The sequence below is a fragment of the Dryas octopetala genome, chromosome 2 (assembly GCF_963921425.1).
Source record: "Dryas octopetala chromosome 2, drDryOcto1.1, whole genome shotgun sequence".
In the NCBI taxonomy this organism is placed as follows: domain Eukaryota; kingdom Viridiplantae; phylum Streptophyta; class Magnoliopsida; order Rosales; family Rosaceae; genus Dryas; species Dryas octopetala.
Window position 1 is genome coordinate 10416802 of NC_141367.1, and position 26917 is coordinate 10443718.

Sequence of the window (26917 nt, forward strand, 5' to 3'; positions counted from 1 at the left end):
AATAAATAACGTAGCCTCACCCAGACCCTCTCTCGCCGCCCTCGACTCTCTCTCGCCGTCCTGGCACTGTCGTTCAATCCTGGCTGTCGCCACCCTTTCGCCATCCTCCCACCAAAAACGCAGAAAACTCAGAAACCCATCCTAGCACGTCCATCGCCCATCATACCAGAAAACTCAGACCCTCTCTCACTGAGTTTCGAAACCTAGAAACCCAGAAAACTCACTCAGACTCTCTCTCTCACCGAGTTTCGATCTCTCAGAAACTATAAAACTCCGACTCTGTCTCTCTCACCCAGGTTAGGGCTTCGATTTGTTTACATTTGATTTTGTAGATTTATTCATATGTCAAACTCTCTATCTCTTTCATGAATTTAATATTTGGATTTTGAACTAATTTATGCAGGCTCAACAGGCACTTGCAGCAATTTAACTGAAGCCAAGACAGTCTCTCACTCTCTCGGTAAGCTATTCCTCCTCTCTTTCGCTTTTTAGCATTCTCTCTACCTCATCCTCTTGGGTTTCTTCTTTATGAAATAAGGTTTCAAATTAGGGGTTTTTTGGGGTTTATGTTTTTCTTCAAATTAGGGGTTTTCTTAGGTTTGTTTGTTTCTTCAAATTAACTACACCTTCGTCCGACACTGGAGTCTCCCATTTTCTGCTTATCAAGGTTTTGTTTAGCTTTGGTTTTATTTTGCATGCTGGCTTTTGTTATTTTAATAGGTGCTTTCTTATCTCTTCTTATTTTTCCATCTTGATGTCCATCAAAGTATCAAACTTTCCTTTTTCTTGTTAATTTATGTGCAATTCTCTAATTCCTTTAATATAGGTCTTGAAATGGGGGGTGAGATGAACATAACAGCTGCAATCCAGGTAGCTCAATTGGCTCTTAAGCATCGCCAAAACAAAAATCAGCAACAGCGGATTATAGTTTTTGCTGGAAGGTAGATAATGCTAAGTTCTGTCTACTTGCCCATTCCTTTTTTCTTTTTTTGTTGTTGACATCTAAAATTTGTTCTGTGTGTTCAGTCCTGTTAAATATGAAAAGAAGGTATTGGAAATGATTGGGAAGAAACTGAAGAAGAACAGTGTTGCTCTTGATATTGTTGATTTTGGTGAAGAAGATGATGGGAAGCCAGAGAAGCTGGAGGCCCTTCTTTCTGCTGTTAATAATAATGACAGCAGTCATTTAGTACATGTCCCTCCTGGTCCAAATGCTCTATCTGATGTTCTTATAAGGTACCATCTTTGGTGTTTGTCCATGTCTGTTTATAGAAAAGCTTATAATGCCAAATTTAAAGTTATTTATCACTGGAACTAATTGGAATGTAAGGTTTAGATTCATACCATTTCATTTACAAGTCAAGAACATAAAGAAAGTAGGAAATGACTCAAGTGTATCAAAAACAATATGTTAGTACGGAGAAAGAACATAAAAGTGAGAATAATAGATATTAGAAAGATAAAGGCGAATCTTGAAAAATATCCTCTTTACGATCAAAATATTGTTTACCAAATTATATGAACTATAACAGGATTTCTACTTTCATTTTTATCTTCACCTGTTTTTCGTTTTACTTGGCAGTACACCTGTATTCACTGGCGATGGAGAAGGAGGAAGTGGCTTTGCAGGGGCAGCAGCAGCAGCAGTTGCTGCTGCTATTGGTGGTTCGGGCTATGATTTTGGTGTAGATCCCAATATCGATCCTGAGCTTGCTCTTGCCCTTAGAGTCTCCATGGAAGAGGAAAGGGCAAGGCAAGAAGCTGCTGCCAAAAGATCTGCTGAGGAAGCTGCTAGACAAGAAAAAGGAGAGGAACTGTCATCCAAATCAGAGGATGCAACCATGACCGAACATGTTAATGCTTCATCTCTCAACGAGGATAAGAAACTTTCTGATGATATGGTTGGTGTCAGTTCTTATCGTGATGTGTGTTTGTGTTTGCATGTAGCTTTTTGTAGTTCATGAAGTCTTTATTGTGTTGGTTTTTCTCTCATCATTTGTTATCATTCAAAGAACTCCTGTAACCTGAATTGGCCTTGGCGTATGTTATGGTGATAGGTTGATGACAATGACTTACTAAAGCAGGCTCTTGCAATGTCGATGAGTAACTCTGGATCTGCTAATTCAGCGGGTGATGCTGAGATGTCAGAGGCAACTAGTGCGGATCAGGAGTTGGCTTTAGGTGTGTTCTTTGATTCCATTTTTTTAATTATTAAGGGGTAGGTGACTGGGTGGTAACTTGAGCTTCTTTTATTTGATTACTTTTTACATGTGGAAAATTATTTACAAGATGCTTCTGTTGTTCTGTTGCATGGACAGTAGTTTAACATGAGATTTGTATCCTTGTTTGACTTTGGAAGATCACATTCCTTTCATTTCAGCAGCATCTAGTTCATCTCTACAACTATTGGACTTCATAGCCATACTTTTTTCTTTTCTTTTCTTGATAAGAAATGCCGTCAGAAGAATATACCAATCATAGGTTTACATTTAGTAGTTCTTTTTTATGTACATGTAAATTACTGGTCCATTTGCTGCATACATTTCACTTTGGACTTTTGTCACTAGTGGTATGGATTGCTGAATTCCATACCTATGAGTCATGGATTCACATAATTCATACTCACAGCCATGGATGCTTAGCTGCCCCAAACCTGCATCATTATTTTGCTCTTTTCTTACATTGTTGTATGCTTGTTATGTGTAAACTTGTTCATGATTTTATGTTTTTTTTATTTTTAAAATTCTCAGTTAAAAGTAAGCTATTAATCGTTGTAAAATCAATGTTAACTATTTATTAATGTGCTGAAGTTGGACATCAAAATCTGAACACCTATCAATGTGGCCTTTTGTTTTGCTTTATATTTAATTTTTGTCTGGTTAATTGATTTGCCAAGCTTCTGAACATTGACAGATAGATTTGATAATATCTGGTTCCTTCCTGCATGCTTATTATTTCTTTGCTGCATGCAGCTCTTCAAATGTCCATGCAGGAAAGTACAGGAGAGCCATCATCCCAGTCAGATGTGAGCAAGGTGTTGGAGGATCAGTCTTTTCTGTAATCTATCCTTGAATCTGTATGCGTAATTGAACCTGTTTTTTTGGCCTGTATGTAATTGAACGTGTCCTGTTGTATTCCATGTATAATTATGTTGCTGTTGACCTGATATTTTATTTTTCTTACAGCTTCCAGGAGTTGACCCCAATGATCCTTCAGTGAAAGATCTTCTTGCATCTCTGAAGAATCAGTCTGAGGTGTGTTCACAAACCTTACACATGAAAACTTATTGGGTGACTGGATATGCTTCTGTTTTTGTTTGTTATAAAACTCATTTTCCTGTGGTGTTAGTATCTCTTTTTGGAGTACCAAATTTCTACAATATATTTCCCACTTTTAAATGTTTTTCCTTTCCTGGTATTCTAGTCCCAACAAAAGGATGAAGAAGAACCTTCAAATGAGGATAAATGAAAATGTGATCAGAATTGCTTCTGTATCTTCAAAGTAAGGAGTCAAATTAAGAATTCAATTCCAACTTTGATAATGAATGCCTTGGTTGTTTTGACCTATATTGATTTCCTTAGAACCATCTGGTTCCTCTTTTGCAGACCACAGAGCTGTTCGTTTTAGAGGAAGGCTTCTTTATTTCGTGGGAGGATGATACAAAAACAGATGCAGAACAGGATTTTAGAGATTAAATTACAAGTTAATCAAAATATGCTGCATTTTACCTCATGTTGCAGGGAATGTAAACAATGGCATGAACTGTGCCAAACTTCATGGCATCATTTATGGCTGTTTTATTCAATTAAAAGGAGGAAAGAACAAATAGATTTGTGATGCTTTGAATTTAATGTTTATTGTCCTCGAAGTTTCTGAATGATTTCTCCCTCCTCCCTTTGGTCCTTTTTTCCTTGTGATATAGTCTGCCTAATAGGTTGTTCAATCATTCAGGCGTCATTCAATCAAATCTGCACCATTGTATCACACATTCAATCAAATCTGCACCATTGTATCACACATTCACAGCTAATGAAAATTTCCTAGTGCAGTAAAAAAAAAAAAAACAAATGAAAATCATGTAGTGGTATTGCAATGCCTTATCAAGAAAGGGAAAGTCTTAAAAGTTTAAAAGGTAATCCGGCCACCAAGAATGACCTTCTTGGGTGACATAAACAGGCTGCATTACCTATATTTGCTGTTTAGCTTGGCATGAAAATCATATGTGGCTTCATTTGTTTTTGCTTTTCGAACTTGCTGAGAGTTATATACTTGGCCTAATGTGGCTGAGGGAAGAGTTTTCTATATCATTGCTTGAAAAAAGGCTACTCTCTTGTTGGGTGGACCATGATGCCTTTTCATCAATGTGCACCACTTCTAAGTACTTCCATTTGAAAGAAGCTGAAATTTGTTGGGTGGCATCAAAATCAGGTCATATTATTCATGACCAAACCGTACATTGAGCATATATATTTGTGAGGGTTATAAACTCAGATCCTAGAAAACAAATGATCCACACCACAAGTTGTGGGACTGATTGAGTATTACCTCAAGTGGTGGGTCATTCACATGAGGGGTATGTTTCCCCATACATGTCCATGCATTCTCTTGTATGCAACTGTCCTGGATTCTAGTGCTTTGTATTTTCTAACCCTTTGTCTCACAGATGACTCATGTTATCACAAATATAAGGTGAAGATTTGCAACATTATTTTAATGCTCCTGGTTTTGCATTCAAGTTGCTCAAAAGGTTTGATCAAGATTTAATGATCCTAGTTGTTTATATCTAGATATTGCAGACTTAGTTCTAAAAATAAATATGTATGGGTTACAGATCAATGGAAATCTGCACTGAAATTTCAGTTCTTATATTCTTCTTCATGTTAATCAAATTATAGCTAGAATACTTCCACTTTGCAAAAGTTTTCCTTTTGTTGCACATTGTATTTCAATATATTAATATTACCATTGGCTTCCAGCGAGTGGGCCTGGGAGGTGCAAGGTAAACAATGGAGGTGGTTGGCATGAAGCTCAAGATGGACATGCATATTTTGCTTGTACGGTAAGTGATCTTTATGTGTTCCCTTTTTTTAAAAAAAAAAAAAAAACAAAACATTCTGCTCTTGGAAAATATATTTATTTTAAACCTATTATTTCTCTAAACATGATGATGGAGAGGTCAAATACAAGTGTCCTGCTGGGTTTAAAGGTGATGGTGTCAAAAGTTGTGAAGGTAAGAGAAATTAACGTCTTGGTATTTTTTGTTGTTGTTTTTCAATTTCACTGTAATAGGAAATAAATCTAGTAATGCATTGATGTCTAAATAGCTCAAGTTCAGAAATTAAAGTCATGTTTTTGTACTGTGACAACAATGGTTCGATGCAATATATTGCCAATTTTGAAGGTAATCAACGCCCAGCCTGGGGATGCAAAGGGACTAATGTAAGTGAACGTTTTTGTTAAGTTTGGCCGACCATTTGTGCAACCAAAACATTGAAATGTCATAATGCATGTGTTTTGTATTAGGGTAAGGCTGACTGCCATGGCTGGATATGGGTAGATGAGTACAAGAACTGTGGATTCACCAATGTTTCGGCATCACAACCACCCAAAGATACCGGAGTGTCAAATGTCGCGGATTCATCACAAGGGTCAGCTGCCCCTGATTTATCTCAACAGTCCAGACCCCTGGATTTGGTGGATGAAGAACCTGGGAACGACTATCATTCAGAGTCATCGCCAGACTGCACCCCTGCCAATTAGCGTCCATGGTGGCCATCTGACTCATCGTGGTCACCTGATCCTGATGAAATTTACTCCCCGTATTAACAAATGTAATTATAATGTGCAAAACTGGTTGTGACGTCACTAAACTTGGCAGGCTACAATCAGGAAGATTGCTGTTACTCTTGATTAATTTTGCAGTTTTCATGTTGTGAGAATTGCTTCTTGGGTATCTGCTTGGTTATTGTTGTACTAAGACTCAATCTAAGTACTATGGATGAAGTGTATACTTGGCCATTTTATTTTATGCATTTTGTTCGTTCTGTTGTTTATGGATGTGAGTAATGTGACTGTGTATATATGAATACGTGGCTGCATTGTTTGGTAAATAAATGACGTATCGGTGTGCATCCTGAAAATTATGACAATTAAGTTATTGAGACGTTAATAAGTTCATGTTCGTTAGTAAATATTCAGGCACTCCAATTTAAACTAGCAGAGGATAATTGGGTATGTTAGACTAGACAAATACATTCATTTAAGAAGAGATGCTGAAAAACATAATGTCATGGGCAGGGGCTTGCCTCTGCAATAATATGCCTTATAGGAACCCTAGTTGTGCACGAGGATGCAGTAGACCTATCATTCAATCCCATGCAGAGTTCCATGTGTCCAAGAAGGAGGCAGATTCTTCAACAGATGCTGCCTCTGGCGCGTTTCCAGACTAGTCAAACTGTGTAATTTTTGATTGCATGTCAAAACCTGATTGTCAAACAGGAGCTCGTATTTAGCACTCTGAGAATGCAATTGCGCTTTCGTGTATACACAGTTGCAGTGCGAAACCTTTTTTTGGCCCAGTGATATTCAGCAACATGTAAATGCTTGATTCTAACATTGCTTGTTTATTAAGTCAAAACTATTACAAGGGGATCAATTAAATTTATAGTCTTTATGAAACTAGACAAACTCACATCTCCACGAAAAAGTTAAGTACATGTAGGGAATCAAATTGTAAGAGAAATGAGCTAAAAGGCTTCCGCCAAAATATATTAGTAGGAACCACAGTTACTGTCTAAATGTATAAATATGAGTGGTTTGGGTTTTGGTTAAATTAGAAACTTAAACTTAAACCCTATATTATATATCCTAAATCCTATTGTGTTTTTTTAAAATTTTAAATCCTATAACTTACCCAATACCCTATACCCAATACCCTATATTTCATAGTTGGTAATTTGGTATATAACTATAGAAGCAATTTTGTTCAGAATTTTGGATTGCATGTCAAAACCTGATTGTCAAACAGGAGCTTGTATTTAGTAGTCTGCGAATGCAATTGCCCTTTCGTCTATACACAGTTGCAGTGCGAAACGATTTTTGGCCCAGTGATGAAGTTACCATTCTCTTGATGTTTAGTTCAAGAAAATGGTAACTTGGATCAACAAAATGGTAACATTTTTTGCCCCACTGATTTGGTTACCATTTTCTTGATGTTTGGTTCAAGAAAATGGTAACTTGGATCAAGAAAATGGTAACTTACCATTTCTTGAGAAAAAGTTACCATTTCTTGAGAAAAAAAATCAAGAAAATGGTAACTTTGGTGAAGGTTGGGCTTGGTTACCACTTTCTTGATCAAAGTTACCATTTTCTTGATCGAACAATCAAGAAAGTGGTAACGATTTTTTCTTGGCTGATTTGGTTACCATTTTCTTGAGGATTGGTTCAAGAAAATGGTAACTTGGACCAAGAAAATGGTAACTTACCATTTCTTGAGAAAAAATTACCATTTCTTGAGAAAAAAAATCAAGAAAATGGTAACTTTGTTCAAGGTTGGGATTGGTTACCACATTCTTGAACCAAGTTACCATTTTCTTGATCGAACGATCAAGAAAGTGGTAACGTTTTTTGCTTGGCTGATTTGGTTACCATTTTCTTGAGGATTGGTTCAAGAAAATGGTAACTTGAATCAAGAAAATGGTAACTTACCATTTCTTGAGAAAAAGTTACCATTTTTTGAGGAAAAAAATCAAGAAAGTGGTAACTTTGGTCAAGATTGGGCTTCGTTACCACATTCTTGAACCAAGTTACCATTTTCTTGATCGAACGATCAAGAAAGTGGTAACGTTTTTTGCTTGGCTTATTTGGTTACCATTTTCTTGAGGATTGGTTCAAGAAAATGGTAACTTGAATCAAGAAAATGGTAACTTACCATTTCTTGAGAAAAAGTTACCATTTTTTGAGGAAAAAAATCAAGAAAGTGGTAAATTTGGTCAAGATTGGGCTTCGTTACCACATTCTTGAACCAAGTTACCATTTTTTTGATCGAATGATCAAGAAAGTGGTAACGTTTTTTGCCCCACTGATTTGGTTACCATTTCTTGAGGATTGGTTCAAGAAAATGGTAACTTGGATCAAGAAAATGGTAACTTACCATTTCTTGAGAAAAAGTTACCATTTCTTGAGGAAAAAAATCAAGAAAATGGTAACTTTGGTCAAGATTGGGCTTGGTTACCATATTCTTGAACCAAGTTACCATTTTCTTGATCGAACGATCAAGAAAGTGGTAACGTTTTTTGCCTCACTAATTTGTTACCATTTTCTTGATGTTTGGTTCAAGAATATGGTAACTTTGATCAAGAAAATGGTAACTTACCATTTCTTGAGAACAAGTAACCATTTCTTGAGGACAAAAATCAAAAAAATGGTAATTTTGGTCATGATTGGGCTTGGTTACCACATTCTTGAACCAAGTTACCATTTTCTTGATCGAACGATCAAAAAAGTGGTAACTTGGTTTGAGGCAAGGTTTTGGTTACCATTTTCTTGATGTTTGGTTCAAGAAAATGGTAACTTGGATCAAGAATATGGTAAGTTACCACATCTTGATCAAGAGTTACCATTATCTTGAGGGATGCATCAAAAAAATGGTAAAACTTGTTTACCAGTTCAGCAGGTTCTCTATTTTTTTTTTTTTTTTTTTTTTGGTGCAGGCATTCTATGCCTGCAGTCATTATAGAAGCTCCCGTGCATCATATATATATATATATATATATATATACGTACAATGATAAATAAACTTCTTCCATATGCTTTTGTGAAATTTATTTTCAAAGGCTGATGGCATTTGTGCTAGCAATTGAAGGGTTGTGAATCCATTCTTTTCCCTCTTTTCTGCAAGGCCAGGGTAATTCTTCTGTAACCAAAGAGCGGTGTCTGCATTGATTGGGAAACCAAAAGAAGATCTGAATATTATGTTAGTTAATTAATTAGTTGAAATATATATGTACATATCACTCACTACAAGAAATGTGAGCAAAGCACATCCCTCACTGGTGGCACAAAATGGGGTGGCAATTGAGAACTTTAGTCCCTATTGCCTAATTGCTACCAATTTTTATTAAAATCGAGTCACTTCAGTCTTTATTACCCAATTGTCATCCCATTCTATGCCACCAATGAGTGTGGACTTTGCTCACATTTCTTTTAGTGTATATTAGAGTTAGAGAGAGAGAGAGAGAGAGAGAGAGAGAGAGAGAGAGAGAGAGAGAGAGAGAGAGAGAGACCAAAATGTTGGCTAATGACTGCGCTATGAAGGATGGACATTTGATCCATATCATTCCTGAAGAAGTGTTTTTGATCTATGTCTGCCTGATCCACTCTCCCAGCAAAAAACTTGACCAACTTTGTATGACCCAGAGCAGCAGCCCTGTAGAGTGGGGTTTCTCCTAAGTGGTTTCGCATCTCCATTAGATCAAGTTGAGTACGACGATGATGATCATGATCAGGTCGAGCAGCTGCACCTATCTTGCTACTCTCCAACACTACATTTGCTGCTTTCACATTTCCGGACCAAGCCACATCATGAAGAGGGGTGCACCCATACCCATTCTCCATCTTCAAGGCCTCCAGACGCTCCGAGGTCGGTGGCAGTAAATCGATTAAATCCTTAAGCACTTGATGATCACATCCGCTGAATGCAACAGCGTGAAGTACAGTGTCCTCGTTGGCTGTCAATGGAGTAACTACTTCTTTCGGATTGTTCATGTAGTACTTTTTCAGCGGTTTCCATCTATCGTACATGGCCCATTGATATAATTCACTACTCATTGGACCAATTTCCCTCTTGTTCAACGACTCATCTCCCATCTCCATATATATTTTCCTATTTTTTGTGTTTGTCTAAAGAGAAAACAAGAGAAACATGCAACTCATATAAATTACCTAGCTTGTATACATTTTTTTTGTTTTTGTTTTTGTTTTGCTACTAGCACGCAGTTACCTTGCTGCAGTATAACGCCAAGGTGGAATAAGCATAAGATAAGTTGATGCTTGATGTGGGAAAAGGAGGAAAACAGCATCCGGCTGTAACTTTTCTCTTTTTTTGGTAAAGTCAAAAGTGGAGGCTTTAAAGCCAAGCAACACAAAAACGAACCAGGAACACACCTGAACCAGGAACAAATATATAGGTACATTCAATTTCCTCACTTTCATTAATTATTCACATTTTCTGTTGGAGCCATATTTTAACATCGGCCATGCATGCATAAAGCTCTTAGTTTCTGGACTGATCGAGTATCTCAACTTAGTTACCTTAGAGTTGCTGGTCGCGTAAGTCCGGTCTGGTGGAACAAGTCGTCGTCTTCCTCGCAAATAGATTATGCGACTGCGCTAGCTGCAATTCGTCGCATTATGTAATTTCAAATAGCGCCATAAATTGTCCAGGCCCAGAATAAACAAAAACCAAGCAGGCCCAGCACAAAACACAGACACATGCACACAACAGATAGCCCTCACCAATCATATATACAGTATATATTACAATTGGTCCATTATAATGGAATGCATGTTAGTATGTATGTGTACTGAAAATCGAAAATTTTGATTTGGTTTGGCTTTTTGGTAAATATAGTTTTTTTCTTTAAGAGAAATATGTGCTAGAATTCAGTTAGGGTTACAGAGAAAGTAAGAACTAGCTTGAGAAGAAGAAGAAGAAGAAAACAGAGAGAAAGATAGTAAGTGATATGAATGAAAGTGTTTGATTCAATGACACAAGTCATACAATGATCCGTACAACAAAGACTAAAATATCTTATATGTATGGCTGTAAATCAATATAACAATCCTAACTGCATGACAGCTAACACAACAGACTAACTATCAGACTAACTAATAATTAAGCTAACTAAAACCGTGCTGAGCTCAACCATAATACTGCTATGGCTTAACAATATGAAGGTTTTATTAAATAAGAGCATCCTCGTAAGAATTGGACCGAGCCAAGGATGGTCGGAATCCACATCTAACCAAACATTGCAACCTTGGTTAGACAAAAAAATTTTATTGGGTTTGACTTTTTGGTATAGTTTTTCAAGATGACTGCTATTTGTTTTTGGGTGGCGCTGTTTGGGAAAATTATTGTATGTGGCCGTAATATCACTCAAATAATAACACATGACATAACATCACGTGACATAATGTCGTGGACCTGGATCCTCTGCCAGTCTTTTGGTACCAGAATGGTACATGACTTTCAATCCAAACCCTTAATTTTCTTTCATGGCTGAGATCTTGTCACTTAAAAAAATTTTATTTTTTCCCTTAAATAATAATAAAAAAATTAGAAAATGGAAAAAGGAAAACCCATTGTCCTCCTCAATGGCCCTACCCACGCCTCCTCCTTCACTCCGATCACCCTCACCACCTACCCCCTTCTCTCTCTCTCTCTCTCTCTCTCTCTCTCTCTCTCTCTCTCTCTCCCCCATAATCCTAGCTGGTGGATGATTTTCTAGCCCAAGCTTGCTCCAATTTTGGGTTTCCTCTCAAATTCAAAATAAAATAGGAAATTATTGCAGGGTATATCTCCGGCTAACTTGTGTTAACAGTGGAGGCTACAGATCAAACCCAAAGCAAACAATTTCATAATTTTGAAGAAAATTAGATGAGGCTTACAAATTACAAGAGAAAGAAGAAGATGAAAGAGTTGCGTGAGAGGAAGGGACGACGGTGTGCCTCGGTTGACCCACCCGAGGATACATTATAGACGATGATGATGGAGGCCTGTACAGCTGGGGGGGTTCCGCTTACACCACTGCCATGCCGGAATGGAGAAAGATAGGGGAGAAGGTGGGGATTGGGAAATTGTCGCCGGAGAAGAGGGGAACAGTGGGTTGGGCTGTGATGATATTTTTTGGTTTTTTTAATTTTAATTTTTAAGTATTAATTTATGGAAACTAAGTAATTTGCAAATGTGGCAAGATCTCAGCCATAAAATATTATTGAAAGGCTGAGATCAAAAGTCAGGCACATAGCCTGGTATAATTTGCCTGGCAGAGGATCCAGGTCATAATGTCGTGGTGTTATTGTATGTGACCCTAATATCACGTGACATAATGACGTGGTGTTACCAATTCACTCAAATGATAACACATGAACGATTTTAAAAGTTTTTTCCTAGATTTTATGGTTTTAGAAATTAATTATTATACACGTGTTATAATTTGAGTAGATTGATAACACCACGTCATCATGTCACGTGGTGTTATGGTCATACATAATAATTTCTCGCTATTCGAATACAATTTATTTATCAGTAGCCCCAACACACTCTTTACACCCAACTTAATTTTAAAAAATATTAAAACTTATTAGTACACTCAACATATTTTTTCTCATCTACCCTTACTAAAATCCAACAATTAAACTCAACATAACACCTATCAATTCTACTTAATATACCCAACAAACTCACACCCATTAACTCAAAAATACCATAAGAGATGCAATCATGCAAGTCATAAGAGGAAAAAAAATTAATTATCAATTGTATTAAATGCCACTTGCCATGTGCAACAACAATATGACATTGTTGCTGCTCCACCGCAAAACCAGCTCTCCATCAATTTCTTTATTAATCTCTGTGAGCAGCCCCAAAGCATAAAACCTCTGTGATTTGTGAATACATACTTCCATATGTTTGTCACCTCCAATATTAAACCCCAAACATAATAAACTAAGAGTGCTGCTATTTGCACACCTTTTTTTTTATTTTTGCCCACCCTATAAATTTAATTTGTGAAATAACAAAAAATGCCTAAAATAAAATTACTCAAAACCCCATCTCTCTATCTCTCATTCTCCCCATCACAGCACCCACCCCCGTGAGGAACCAACCGCCATCTTTCTTTCTCTCCTTCCCTCTTATCCCGTCGACCACCCCACCCATATCCCCATCCCCATCCCCATCCCCTCATTTTTCTCTCTCCCTGAAACCCAACCCCAGCCCTCACTCTCTCTCTACAACTCTCAGTCTGGCAGGTTCACCGGCGAACCAGGCGGCGAGAACCCACCAAAAGCTCCCTCTCTTTTCCCCCCGACTCTCCAACCCAACCTCCACCGCTAGCTAGCGCGCCACTCCATGTGCACACAACCATCCCAACACCACCACTCCCTCCTCAATCCGACCACCACCAGTCACCCCACCGATTAGAAAATACTCCCCATAGGCTGGCCAACACTTCCTAGAACTGTCCTTAATTACCTACCAACCACTCACACCCGCCAGAAAGCTCAAGCCAAGCCAACTTGCAAATTTTTTTTTTTAAGTGGATGTTCGGAGGGGAGAGGGAAGGAGAGAGAGAGAGAGAGAGAGAGAGAGAGAGATCAGGGGAGGGGCTGGGTGGGTCGGGTGGAGTGGGGAGGTGGTCGGTGGCCAGGGAAGGGGCTAGGTGTGGGCTGGATGTGTTTCATTTTTTGAAATAGATAAAATATGGATATTATGGTAATTAAGAGGGGTGTATGTATGATAAAATTTAATTATGAGAAGAGTGTGAAGATATGAAGTAAGAAAAAGTGAAAAAAAGGTGTGCAAATAGCAACACTCTAAACTAAACACATTTTTGAAGGAACACAAGAAATAAAAATCTTTACAAAAAAATAAAATCAAAACAACTAAAAAAAATAAACCCAAGTGGCAAAAATGCTAGTATGGTGAGACACTGAGAGCAACAACAGCACATGATCAAATCAATTGATTCAAGCAAGGACCTTGTCGCTCTTGAGTGGCTTGACCACATCCCATGTGAAGTCAACATCGTCCCTTCCAAAATGTCCATAGGCAGCAGTCTTCAAGAAACTGCCATTGCGCGGGTCTTCGACAACGAGGAGGGAGCCCACTTCGGCCCCAGCCTCATGCTCGGTGGGTCCCACCGCGCCTACACCAACGTCTAGAAAGAAGTCTGTGTCGTGCGAGCGCCTAAGAAATAAGTCGGAAAGGGTGGGCGGTGGGGAGGTGAAGGGGTACGTGGGGTGCTGGGTTTGGTGGTAGGAGTGGGTTTTTTTATTTTTATTTTTTATTATTCTAATATGTATTTATTTAAGGTGATGTTAGGTATAGAGATCATATTGAGTTTGTGAATAGGTTGTAGTGGGTTTGTTTTTTAATTAATTGCATGTTCTTTTTAGTCTATTTACATTATGTTATAATAGGAACATATTTTTTAGAGAGTTGCTATTTGCACACCTTTTTTTTTCTATTTGCACACATTTTTTTTTTTTTTTGCACACGCTCTCTATTCAATTTGTGAAATTACCACAATCACCCATTATTAAAAGATAATAAAGGACAACATGTTTTTTTTCTGAAAAAACAAAACTCAAAACTACCATCCAACCCCTTGCCAGCCACAGCCCTTCTCGCCAAAGGTCGAGCCCCTCGTTGCCGGTAGTCAAGCCCCACGCTGCCGGTCCCCTCTTCTCCCTTTCCGTCAGACTGAGGAGGTGCGAAGAGAGAGAGAGAGAGAAAGAGAAAGAGAAAGAGAAAGAGAAAGAGAAAGAGAAATAAAGAGAAATAAAGGGAGAGGAGGGGCCGACAGTGTGGGTCCGACCGCCGACGATGGGCAGCGTGGTAGGTGGAGGCTTGCGAGGTGGCTAGGATGGCAAAGGCTTACGGGGTGGCTGGTTTCAGCATCTTTTTGTCCTTTGTTCTTTGTTTTTTTTTTTATTTAAAAATTCACATTTGGGGTGGGGTGTGTAGTTTGGATGTGTTAGTGGGGTGTGTAGTGTTTGAGTTGGGTGAGTGTGTAGTGAGAAATTTGGTGACATTAATGATGTTGGGGTATTTTAGTAATGGGAGGGATGTGTAAAAGAGAAATTTTAAATTTTAAAAAATGGTAGGAGGTGTGTAGGAGAAAAGGATGTGCAAAAATAAAAAAACAGGATGTGCAAATAGTAGCTCACATTTTTTATTAAAGTATTGGGGATACTAATAAATTTGTTAGGTCTAAATAGTGGCACCCTTTGTTTTTCTTGTGTGGTGAGAGTCGTTTTGATATGTATGAGGTGTGTAGTGAGCCATTGTCTCTTAAGTTATGGGTTTGACACCCCTTGGCTGCAAAATGATATATTTTTGTGCTTGTAAAGCGTTTGAGCAAGCGTCGACAATTCGACATGTAAGTGGGTTTGCATATTGTTCAAGTGTTTTTTATGTTGAAAAGTTAAAGCATTGAGGTAGAAAATAGGATTTTATTAAAGTGCAAAAAATCTATGAAATGCCATTAACAATTTGTAAAAAAGTGAGGCTATACAGAACATACACCCTTAGCTGCTGAGTTGACCACCCTAACATATTTTGTCCAACTTTTTTCCTATTTTACCCTTTATTGCAAAAACATAATGAAATCACCAAGATCCATTCGGTGATCATCTACCGAAACATCCAGCAATGTTCGACAGATAAGTGTCGAATAAATACAAATATTTCGACAGATAAATTATCGAATGCCTTTTTCATTTCCATTTGATGGTTATCCACCGAGTAATCTATCAATGTTCAGCATATAACTGTCGAATAACCATAAATATTTCGGTAGATAACTGTCGAATGACTTGATGAACAAAATTGAAATTTTTTGTTTTAAGGGTAAAGTTGGAATTTTGAAATAAGATGGTCAACTTAGCAGTTTAGGGTGGTCGGAATAGCACTGGCCTTTGTAAAAACCTAAATTGACCTCAACTTTTACAATAAAACTTTCATGTTACACTCTTACTTGATAAAAAAGATAGAAATAATAAGTGTATGTATCCTTTATAAATAAACTTTCATGTGGCGTAAATATTGCCCACTTAAAGGGGCAAAATCTTCAAGATGATTATAAGAGAGATCAAGATATGCTAGACAAACCATGTTAGTGAAAACATCTGGCCGGGATGGGACCTTGTCATTTATTTCCCATTAATCCAATATGGACAAGGTTGGTGCTGACTTTGGCTATCCAATTAATAGGATTATCGATCAGAGAGTTTGAAGAATTAATGGAGGAAAGTGATCTCACATCAACATTAGGAAGACTACATGAAGGTAACTGAAGTTCTATAGTGATTGGAGCTTGCTTATAGATGGCCATTAATTTAATAATGATGTTTTAAGTGGGGGTTACATTTGGGATCTCTCTCTCTCTCTCTCTAATTGGTAGCTTATACTACTTTGTGCTTTTAATTTCTCTCAAAACCCACCGACAATTAATATTAATTTTCGAGGTCGAAGAACTAATAACCATGACAAGGAAACATTAACAAACTTTATCATACTAATTTCATCCTTATTTCTTTATATTTTTAAGAGAATAACTCTCTTCCCCCCCCCCCCCCCCCCCCCCCAAAAAAAAAAAAAAAACGTACACCCCAGTTCTACCCCAACCTGTTTTTTCCCTTCCCTGCAATTACATTCAAAGTTGCAATTAACATGGAAAAATCAATTAAACAACATAAATGAGACATGATATAAAAAGATAAAATAAGCAAAATGAAAAGTTAAAAAATATAAGGAATTGTTAGAAAGGATGATGAATTAGGAATATGAGATGGGAAGAGTTGAGGACAAGAAATTGAAAGAGAAAATTGGGTGAGAAAAATTAGGGGTAACTGGATTTTGGAGGGATAAAATGGTCTTTCAATAAAAATGATTTTAATGTGATATTATAAATAAATAATGATGTGTACAATTATCAACAACAAAACAAATAGTGACGTGTACAATTTAATTTTCCCACATCAGATTGAGGCAAAAGATTTGGAGGCCCCAAATTTTTTCCCTTTATGATTTATACTTTATACTCATTATAAATTGGTGGTTTGGTTGAAAAATGCTAAAAAATGGGCCTATTCAAACCAAAGTAAAAGTTGCTACAAAATTGAACAAAAAACCAAACAAAGAAACTCTATTGTTCTCGGGCTGGGCCAAAACCGACCCACCCAACCTGCCACCCCTACTAGGCCGAACCTGACTAACCTGCTTATATGGTAGGCAGTTTGGATTGGCCAGGCCTCAACCCGAGGACTCGGCCCGATTAACGGGTTAGGCCTCAACCCGACCACCGCCCGGCTCTAGTTTAGTAACACTTCGTGAAAGATGATACATGTCAGGGAATGAGGAAAAAGCAAGGAAATGATAATAATGATTTTTTTTTATTTCCAAAATGCACTATTTGCAAAATGACTAGTTTAGTGACACTTTGTGAGAGATGATGCATGTCAGGAAATGAGGAAAAAATTTATACAGAATGATTCAAAAATTAAGAATTAAAGATTCAAAAATAAAATCAGCATTAAATATATTCTTTTTCCTCTTTTAACGTTTTAGTTTCATATAGTTTTACAATTTCTCCCATATATTATCCCTCTCTGGCTATAAAAACGGTAAACGAATCATAAAGTTTCAAAAGACTGGTTACCAAAATTGTAATTACAAATTGTTCATGCTTTAATCCCCTATAAACTTCTGTTTCTTGGCTGTGTTCATGTATGGCCTGATGACCCATTCAGTCAGGGCTTCACTCTGATCCACTGTTCCTAACCTTATCTGTAAAACAAATGCGAAAAAGTGTCAAAAAGTAATATAATGAAATATTAAACACTAGTAGTCATAAACATAGAAAAAGACCGAAAATGACCTTAACCAAGAAGCCAGGTCATTAGATCATCACACTACCAGCACATTGAAATCCGAACCTCAAACCTGGGGACTAGACCCAAAGTCCGAACCTCAACCCGGAATCTTGGATCCAAGACCCTGGACTTGGGCCTTGAACCCCAAACTCGGGCTTCGAGCCCTAGTCTTTAGACCTAAGCCCCTAACCTTGAACCCCAAATCCTAAGCCCTAGGTCTGGGACTCAATACACTAATACCAAGTCATTTTCAAAATTTTTGAAATTCCATAACAATTTTCATATTTGATACCGAACTTGTTTCCAAAACATCAAAACCACTAAGAATAGAATGCACATTTTGAGTTGGATACTAGTTTTTTAAACCTATTTTTAGATCATGAACCAAACAGACCCTAAAATTACCATCATTTTCTAGCATTTGTTAGTAAATAAAGAGATTAAAAAAAAAATCCACCAACCCAACAAACAGGTTTCTCCCAATGTGCTTGAACCTAGAAAAGGTAGGGCAAAGGATAGGAAGGGTAAGACATAATTGGGCACAGGTTTTTTTGTAAGACGTTCAAGGCAGAACACTTAACTGCGTAAACCTGTCTTTTGGAGCCAACTACCATCAGACAAATACAGTGACCTTAGAAACACAATTCTTCAAGCACCAAAAAAGAGACTTAAGCAAACTGATATTGAAGAATTTGGGTGCAGATTGCAACAATCAGAAAGAAGCAGAGAGGTATACAAATAAATAAAAAAATATTTTATATATATACAGGCTCATTCAGGTGCAAACGTTCACACATTCACACATAGCATCAAGCACTCGGTAATCACTTCCGAGTGCTCAGTAGTGTATAATTTTTCAATACTGAGCGCTCGATCCTAGTTTGTCGGCATTGTGTTTGGGTTTTAGGTCATTGTATACCCTAGGGGGGTATGGGGTGAACTTGTTGGCTTATACCCTAAAAAAGGGCAGAGGAAGCAGCGCTTGGCAATAAGCGATCTCCTGTTTTAAAAAAACTTCATCGAGCTCTCGGCGGCGCTATATACCGAGCGCTCGATAGCAAGTTCGCACTTCGCACCTGAACGGCTCTGTGTGTGTGTGTGTGTATATATATATATATATATTTACACAAAAGCCACATCCACAATTCCATGGGGAAGGTAAAAGTAACAGAGACTTTTAACAACTGTTTCCCACAGAACATCAACAACATCCCCCATGTGAATGTAAAATGAAGCACATGTGACATCATTGCAAGAAGCAAAAATTTATCGATAATGAAGATAAAGTGAATGAAATGTGAAGTAATAACCTTAAATAGCCTCAATTCAAATCGAGGACCAATCTCCTTCAGCTCAATGGATTTAGGACCTCCATGCTTCTCATAAACATGATGCCTGCAGGTTCTCAAATTGTTAATGGAAAATCAAAGCAAGACATGTGCACTTAGAGAATACTACAGTCCTAGATAAGAAATATCTGACTGTATAAGAATTATAACGAATCCGATGGTACAATTGCTCACTAAATCAATCCTTAAAGACAAAATAGGGAAAAAAAACACAAAAAAAGCTAGTTTGCATCAAATTATGGAAACAGTAGCATAAATATTTATTCTGACTGAAAAAATGGGAGCCCAAAGAGCTATTTTTAAAGCACAGCACTAACAATGTATAAAATACCAACCAGTCATCCACAAAAAAAATAAAAATGTTATGGAAAGAAAGGGGCTTTCTCTAAGTGTAAAATGCTCCAAAGCAGTACTATTTCCACCCCCAAACTGCTTGACCCACCCACAAAATTGAAAACAACAAACTTTATTACTCAATTCATTCACCAACATTCCCAAAATACCCTAATCCTAACAATTTTTGTGTTAGTTCTTGATGGCAATGCCTATGGCAGCTACCTCTAACCCTAACCCTAATTATTTTATTGCTGGTTATGGATGACACCGGCCATGTTAACCATTAGAGCTGCCATGGCCGCTGTCATTGTTAGTACTAAGAGTTCTCTTATTTAATGAGTCTTTTAGTATTTCTTGGAGTCTTGGGAGTTCTATTAGAAACCTTAAATATGACCATCTCTTGTAAGCAAATCAGATTTGGATGAGTGAAAAATTTAAAGGTTGTTCAAGGCTCGGTGCCCTGATATCTCCTCCTCTACTTTCTTCCCCCTTCTCCTCCTTCCTATAATTCTCTATTTCTCTAGTTTCTCTTAAATTAAAGCAACCATAAAACTTTTCTATTTACCAAAATTTTTATCATCTAAAGCCCACCATAATCATAGGAAACACCCACCTTATGTTGTCCTACATCAGTCAAGTATCCGTCGTAATTTGTGCACAAACTCAGTTGGAAGCTTAACGGTCGACGAGAACCTTAACTAGGCAACATCTCACTACCTATGATGCAAAGAATCCAGAACCAACATAGAATGTCTTTGAACTTGTAATCTAAAAGATGACCAAAATAATATTTTCGCATGTAAATGCCATGGCATCTCCGGGTATTATAGATTCCAGCATAGACTTTTTCTTTCCATTTTTTTTTTTTTCTTATAAATAGGGTGGGCAGGAGGTCGGTTCAACCCAACAACTGACCCAAACAGACCGAATTTCTGTAATCTGGTTCGGTTGCTGTGTGGCATTTCCCAACCTGAACCGAGATTCAAAGGGTATTACTGGGTTCTCAAATCCATCAAACCGACGGTAACCAACCCGACCCGACCACTGTCCTCATTAATAAAATTATGCATGCATATAATATTATTATTGAAAAAATGGCATGCATAGAGGCCACAAACTCTGAACAATCTTTCACCGTGAAATTTTTTTTTATACATTTATTACAAGATATTTAAGCACAATAGCAGAAAAAGAGAAAAGGAAAGGAAGAAAGAAAAGTGCACCAGCAAGACTACTGATAGAGTGACTTAGAGAAACAAGAAAAAGTTCTTACGATTTAAGTTAAGATTAGGTGGAGGTTGCCAGGGACAAGTTCTTACAATTTAATCTTCATGATGATTAAGCTTATGACACCAACTAAACGATATCCTCAACAAGCATCCCTACAGGTATGTAACAACAAACCAACCTGAATGAAATGTAATCAGACTGATTGGCAAAAGTGATTATTCGTTTCGTATCTGGCTTTGGCACTGGAAAGAGATGCTTTAAAATATTTGCTGTCCTCTCACCCAACTATTAACAATCAAGAAAAAAATAATAATAAAACAGTCCATAGGTCAGCAATTAAGAAGACCAACTCAAAAATATGAAGTGATGCAAATATACATAAGATTAAGATGGGTAGTAGTACACCATATGCAAGGAGTCAAGGAATCAGAAAAACATAAGAATACAGAAACAAATAATAATCAGGGGTAGGTTATCAATAAAGACAGAAGCACCAACATCAAACCAAGTTGGATACGATGGTGCTTCCAACAGAAAAATTCCCCATATTATTTTCGTAGTCATTATTTAAGTCATAAATACTGTAATGCTGATTTATTTAAAGAACAATTATCATTCTTCTCACTGAAGTCTGAACCATAGAATCAATCTCAGTGGTCACATTTTCAATTAGAACAATGGGGTCTGATCTTTCTTGGCAAAATATATTGAGTAAAGAGAGCAATCAAGATGTTGAAATCTTTAAATGTGATATGATACCTTAGTCGTGAAATTGTTAAGAATCAAATGTGGATAAACCTGCGGCATCGTTCCCATGGCTTTCTTGTCCTTGATGTCATGTCTTGTAACCTAAAAGTAAAATACTATTAGCAGAGTGAATAAACTAAAAAAGTCAAAGCATAGATCCAGTGCAAGCACCACAAAGTCACAAAAGCAACCAAAAAAAAATTGAGCAAACTTAAACATTAGTTAATTCATAAATATGGTTTAATTTCAATGTTCATCATGATTGGCATTCTACAACTGTTACTTTCACCTCTTCCTTTTATGTTTCTTTGCACTACAGAGCTGATGCTTTTTTTTTTTGTTATTATTATATTTTTATTTTTATTTTTGATGTCTCGGGTATCCTGATCTTTGACCCGACTAATCCCGAGGGCACGTGTAGACCCACCAATCCGGACGGTCAGGACAAAACCCCAACTCCATCAATAGTCGATAGTGGAATTGGGTGGTGGTGGCCCCAACTGGAGTGTATGCACCCAGTGGGGATCGAACTGAGGACCTTGCAAACTAGGCAGACTTCCCCAACTCGTCCTTTACCACTGGACTCTAATAATATATTTATATTATTAGATTCGCCAAGATTAACTGTGCATGGACTGTACTAGTGGTCCAAGGACTTTCAGGGGCCATCTCAAGTTATTGGATTGCCTTTTATGTTTGGTTTCCCAATTTTAGATCCTAGTCTACTAAGAGACTATATAGATCCATAAACTCTTTTCATTCAACAACAATATCTTTCAGTAAATGTTACCAGAAGCTATGAGGCTGTCTTGGTGGATTTAAGCAACAGAAGTTTCATTTCTAGTGTGAGGCCGAGATTTATCATCTTCAACTTTATTTTAATTGTTGCAACTTTACAATGAGTTTCTATCATTAACTAAACTTTGTTTAAGCGAATTAACCCTTAAAATCACAAATTTGAAAACCTTAGCACATCTCTTCCTCAAGCACTGTTTCCAGTAACCAAAAAATCTCTGATTCCTGATAGAAATAAAACTTAATCCCTTTCTAGCCCAATTCAAACCTTTAGACCATGATCCCTCTCTTCCACTTTTCAAAACTGTATCTCTGCCTCACTTTCTCCTAAGTTTTGTTGCTGAAGACTACTAGAAACTTCCTGTTGTCCGAATTTCTTTTCTGCTGTTCTACATCAGTTTTAATATCAAGAAATTTGCCCTGCATTAACACAAAGATTATTACACTACTTACCACATTGAGTAGTTGAAAATAAGCTGTTGGACCAAACGGAAGGTGGCTTATAATCAAACCATCTGGAACACCACGATGTTCATGAACCAACACAACATCTGTAAAATCATGTGCACGGCAAGTTTCAATGATTTCAGAAATAACCTGCAGGGTTTGGAGAAAAAAAAAAAAAAAAAAGAGTCAAGTAGATGCTTTACTATGCAGAAGGACCAAAGCATCAGAACCATGATAGGTATTATCCTCAAATGTGATAGGAGGTCAAGAAGGACCAACTCTTTTCATTTTTTTAACACATTGCAAGAATTCCAACACTTAAGAGAAATAGAATAACACAGAAAAGAATTAGTGGTTTCACCTTAAACAAAAATAAAAAAATCACACCATGTTCTCAAGTAAAGGAACCATAAATCGCAGCACAAATGTAAAAGCACAAAGAATCACACAAAAGAGTGATGAAACTGAATGCGCAGCAAATATCTGCCAATAACTCAATGTTTGGAAATGCATGGTTGATTCATAAGAGGTGAAACACCACTATGCAGAAAAAATATTGGCAAATAAGTAAGTTCAGAGTAGAGCTTCATCACTTGTCTGGTGTCTGTGGTTAGACTTAAATGGCAGTGCTTTCAATGGAGTCAAGGATTCATTTAAAGACTTAGGAAGGGCTATTTCTTGAGAAGGCTGTTTGAGTGGACAAAAAGGTTATCTCCATCTTTTTATCCTATTTTCCTTACCTTTTTTTTCACCTATTTGTATATACTTCTTGTGTACTCAGGTAATGCCCCCCTGGCATTTGTTTAATAAAACCGTGTTAGTAACTTACTTAAAAAGAAGTCACTTATCAATAAGTCATATTTACGGGAAAAAAAAAATATATATATATAATATGTTGATTCTCAATTTCTTATTACTATTGAAGAGTCAAAACTTTCCAACAAGCTGAATTAATTGGACAATTCGCAACTTTATATTACCACTAGCAAGAAATGCAAGTCGACCACACTGATAAGGTAGGGAAGAACCAAGCTAAGATATATTAAACTGAACTCCTCGAATTATGAACATACTGGGAGAGAATTAGATTTATACATAAGTTCTTACCAGATGCATGGGTATTAAAAAGGAACAACTTTTAAATGGCATTAGGCAGCTGCCAAGCTTGTTTTCCTATGCTTGTACACAATGTTCTAGCCATTCAATACCATAAATACATAAACTAAGCATTCCACAAAACACGGAGAATTCAATTTCACCGGGTCCATGTCGGAGACAGCGGGGCAGTCGTTACACCATTCGTGCAGGTCGCTACTTATGCGACAAGGAATGTAAAAGCAACAGGAAGAATTACTCAGATACCAGTAAGTGAGGCTTTTTTAGGTCATGTTGTAATGAAAAACTAAATGCTTTAATTAATTTTCTTTATCATACGAAGGGTGTAATGCATATTTCTTGATTTAAAATTCATGAGGCATATTCTTGACCTCCACGTAAGAACAACAAAAACAAAACATGGAAACTGGCTTACAGTCCAAGTTCATCATCAAGCAACCATGGATTTAAGTATACCGAACAGGGAAAAAAAATAAGCCAAGAAAGATTGGGAAAACAGTGCACCAACCTGGCCACCACGATTCATTTGTTGTGCATTAGGAAAAACAAATTTCAGTTCCTGCAACAACAGTGGCATTTGAACCATAATATCAAAAATCAAAACCAACCTTGAAAAATACCAACAAAGTGAACACAAAAAGTTCAGCAAGATGAATAAATATATACATATATATATACATATATGAATATATGATATGAAAGAAACAGGATATACCAACCTTTGCAAATTGTATTAGCGGAGCACTCGGATCCCGAGAAGTAGTTAGCAGAATTTTTGGATCTGTTTCTGATGCGTTTGCATACTCATCATCGATATGTGACCTTGGGACTAGGATTCAGAAATGAAAATTATGAAGAATCACTAGCTTGATAAAATGTAAAACTAAATATTACATAACAAATACATGTTAAAATTATTATCGAATACATTATAAACTATTATACATAAACAAGAAATATAATACTTTTAAAGACAAGAAAAAAAATATGACCCTTCCTATTTTCTGTTTAGTGCAGAAAGAATAAAGGATGCTCCTCAAATTCTACAGCAGACAAAAGACTAAACCATGTGATAAAGTTTTGTACAGCCTAATTTTTGTTTTTGATAAGTAAATAATATAATTAAGAAAAAGAAAAAAAGCCAAGAAGAGTGCTCCTTCCCCACACCCAGTACCATATTGAATTTCCTCCCCCTTTGAACTCCTCTGTAACCAAAAAATGCTCTTCTCCATCCATGGGTCAATTATTCCACTCCATCCAGAAAGACAGGAAGATGTTGAACTGAATTTCTATCCAAACCGTGATATTTGCTTTAAGACAAAATGACCATGCAGCCTAACAAAACTCACCAACCGAGCAAGGTAAAACCCAATTTACCCCAATTAAAAAACATAAATACCCAAGCTACCATGCAATACAACAAAAGAATTTTTGTTATGAGAAACAAAAACTCTTATTAATGAAAGTAAGGAAGTACAATACAGGGGACAAGATGTCCCACTGTTCAGCAATGTAACAAAAGATGACCCACAGTTTCTTTTATTAATATAACACCTATTAACCAGAATTCTTCCACTCAAACTCAAATTATCAATTATTGAAATTTTCTTATGAGTTGCAGTCCACCTGAAATGGGCTACCTCCAACGGTGGTATGCTTGTATAGTCTCATCTTCTCAACATTCAATTTTTAATGGATGTCCTCGAAAAGGCCAATTTTTAGTCTCATGTACCTCTTTTGCTTTTTTAGTTTTGACTTGTTACCTCTTATATGAAACTGAAGTAGTGCCATGGTTGGCATTAGAATTTTTCAAAGTTCTGATTTTAAAAACCAGCTGCAAATCCATAAATATACACATCTGAAACTTTAATATAGCTTTTTTATTTCAAACTAGGGGGTTTCCACAAAATCAGTCTGGCAACTTGATGGCTGCTCGTCTCATGCCCAATTTCGTCCTAACTACTGAATCTACAATGAATGTTCAACAGTCTAGACGAGTCACATGATTACTCCAAACACTCTGCAAACCCACCAAAACGTCCCTCCTCCTTTTCATACTCAACAGAACCATCAAATATAACATCTCGACTCCTTTCTCCTCTTTGAATTTCAACTAGATTATCAAATAACTGCAAAAAGTATCTCAACTACTGGATTTACAAATGTCACCATATCACTTCTAAATGCCAACAATAAACGACAGACTAGTGCAATTTCAAGCTAATGTCATTTGGGTCATTTATTTTTTCAAGCAAAAGCATCAATAGGCAGCTGACTCAGTCAAACTTAATTCCCACATTTTCACAAAACAAAAAGAAAAGTAACAGAAAATACACCCATTCTTCTGAAAAACTCAAAAACAGATAAACCCATCATACCAGCAGTGTTTTCATCCTCCAGATCGATTTCTTGACGAAGCACTGCCTCCTCATTCCTAAGCTCAGTAGGAATCGGTTTCCCCTCTACAAGAAAAGTTAGTAGTTAGGTGCAACCCAGAAAATTCAACGTACAAATAAAGAACAGAGAGGACATAGAGAGTGGTGAAACCTTCTAGAGCTTCTCTGATCTTGCGCTTCTTCTCGTAGAGCAACCGTTGCTTTCCTTCTAAGCTCTTTCTGTACAAGTACTCCCTTCTTAATCTAATGTTTCTGCGCAACATATTCTTCTCCGCGCAACAGAGAGCCCTACACAGACAGGCGGAGAGAACGCAAGGACCGTGCGGAGGTTTAGGGTTTAGAGATTTAAAAGAGAGATGGCCTAATTGAAAGACAACGTGTAATACTAGGGGTATTTTGGTAAATTCAGACCATAACGGGTGTGCTTTTATATAAGGGTGGAATCGGTTTAGTAAACGAACCGATGTAGCTTAATCGACTACCGTGCCGACACCAACAAGGCCAGACTCACAACCGCCACGGCCACTAACAAGTTCGTTTATCAACGGCTTCGATTTTGGTGGTGGTCGGTCGACTTCTCGGTGGTCGTCGGTCACTATCTATCACCTCTCTTTTCTTCTCCGACAACACTGCCAAATGCCAGCTCTATTATCTTCTTCTTGGAGGCAACACAGCACCGGCGACGTTGCAAGCTGCAGAAGAAGAAGAAGAAGTATAGCATTTTGGTATCGGTAATTTTCGGTGGGGGGAGATTACCATTGTTTCCATATAGCGGTTCAATTCGGTTATCTTACCGATACCAAAAAATCACAAAACAATACCACACCGATCGGTTTGGTG

At 37.2% G+C, this 26917-nt stretch overlaps 3 protein-coding genes across 3 annotated transcripts; 1 reads left to right on the forward strand and 2 right to left on the reverse strand.

Moving 5' to 3' along the window:
• Positions 1-6051, forward strand: LOC147293005 (26S proteasome non-ATPase regulatory subunit 4 homolog). Its single transcript, XM_086233074.1, has 11 exons — positions 1-296; positions 404-460; positions 827-941; positions 1027-1236; positions 1583-1901; positions 2058-2181; positions 2973-3076; positions 3186-3254; positions 3424-3501; positions 3606-5439; positions 5524-6051. Exons 3-7 carry the CDS (start codon positions 835-837, stop codon positions 3059-3061), a joined length of 849 nt encoding a protein of 282 aa, XP_086089200.1. The 5' UTR covers positions 1-296; positions 404-460; positions 827-834; the 3' UTR covers positions 3062-3076; positions 3186-3254; positions 3424-3501; positions 3606-5439; positions 5524-6051.
• A 2556-nt stretch (positions 6052-8607) lies between these two features.
• LOC147293006 (uncharacterized) lies at positions 8608-10760 on the reverse strand. The gene is made up of 5 exons (XM_086230986.1): positions 10312-10760; positions 10001-10164; positions 9285-9900; positions 8785-8934; positions 8608-8624 (listed from the first exon to the last, which is right to left on the reverse strand). Exons 3-5 carry the CDS (start codon positions 9871-9873, stop codon positions 8608-8610), a joined length of 756 nt encoding a protein of 251 aa, XP_086087112.1. The 5' UTR covers positions 9874-9900; positions 10001-10164; positions 10312-10760.
• Positions 10761-17280: 6520 nt separating this feature from the next.
• Positions 17281-26390, reverse strand: LOC147293007 (uncharacterized). The gene is made up of 9 exons (XM_086232772.1): positions 26229-26390; positions 26060-26143; positions 24401-24510; positions 24190-24240; positions 22572-22715; positions 21336-21425; positions 20755-20861; positions 18972-19056; positions 17281-17575 (listed from the first exon to the last, which is right to left on the reverse strand). The coding sequence occupies exons 1-9, from the start codon at positions 26338-26340 to the stop codon at positions 17477-17479; spliced, it is 882 nt and encodes a 293-aa protein (XP_086088898.1). The 5' UTR covers positions 26341-26390; the 3' UTR covers positions 17281-17476.
• Between the last annotated feature and the right edge of the window lie 527 nt (positions 26391-26917).

Excerpts from the sequence above, each read along its gene's own strand:
- LOC147293006 (XM_086230986.1), bottom strand. The coding sequence starts at position 9,873 with ATGGAGATGGGAGATGAGTCGTTGAACAAGAGGGAAATTGGTCCAATG. Across the intron at positions 8,935-9,284 it reads AGTCATTAGCCAACATTTTG|ACACCGCTCTTTGGTTACAG; the intron begins GTCTCTCTCTCT and ends CAATCAATGCAG.
- LOC147293005 (XM_086233074.1), top strand. The coding sequence starts at position 835 with ATGGGGGGTGAGATGAACATAACAGCTGCAATCCAGGTAGCTCAATTG. Across the intron at positions 942-1,026 it reads ATTATAGTTTTTGCTGGAAG|TCCTGTTAAATATGAAAAGA; the intron begins GTAGATAATGCT and ends CTGTGTGTTCAG. Across the intron at positions 1,902-2,057 it reads AGAAACTTTCTGATGATATG|GTTGATGACAATGACTTACT; the intron begins GTTGGTGTCAGT and ends TTATGGTGATAG.
- LOC147293007 (XM_086232772.1), bottom strand. The coding sequence starts at position 26,340 with ATGTTGCGCAGAAACATTAGATTAAGAAGGGAGTACTTGTACAGAAAG. Across the intron at positions 22,716-24,189 it reads AAATGAATCGTGGTGGCCAG|GTTATTTCTGAAATCATTGA; the intron begins GTTGGTGCACTG and ends CAAACCCTGCAG. Across the intron at positions 20,862-21,335 it reads TTAACAATTTCACGACTAAG|TTGGGTGAGAGGACAGCAAA; the intron begins GTATCATATCAC and ends GATTGTTAATAG.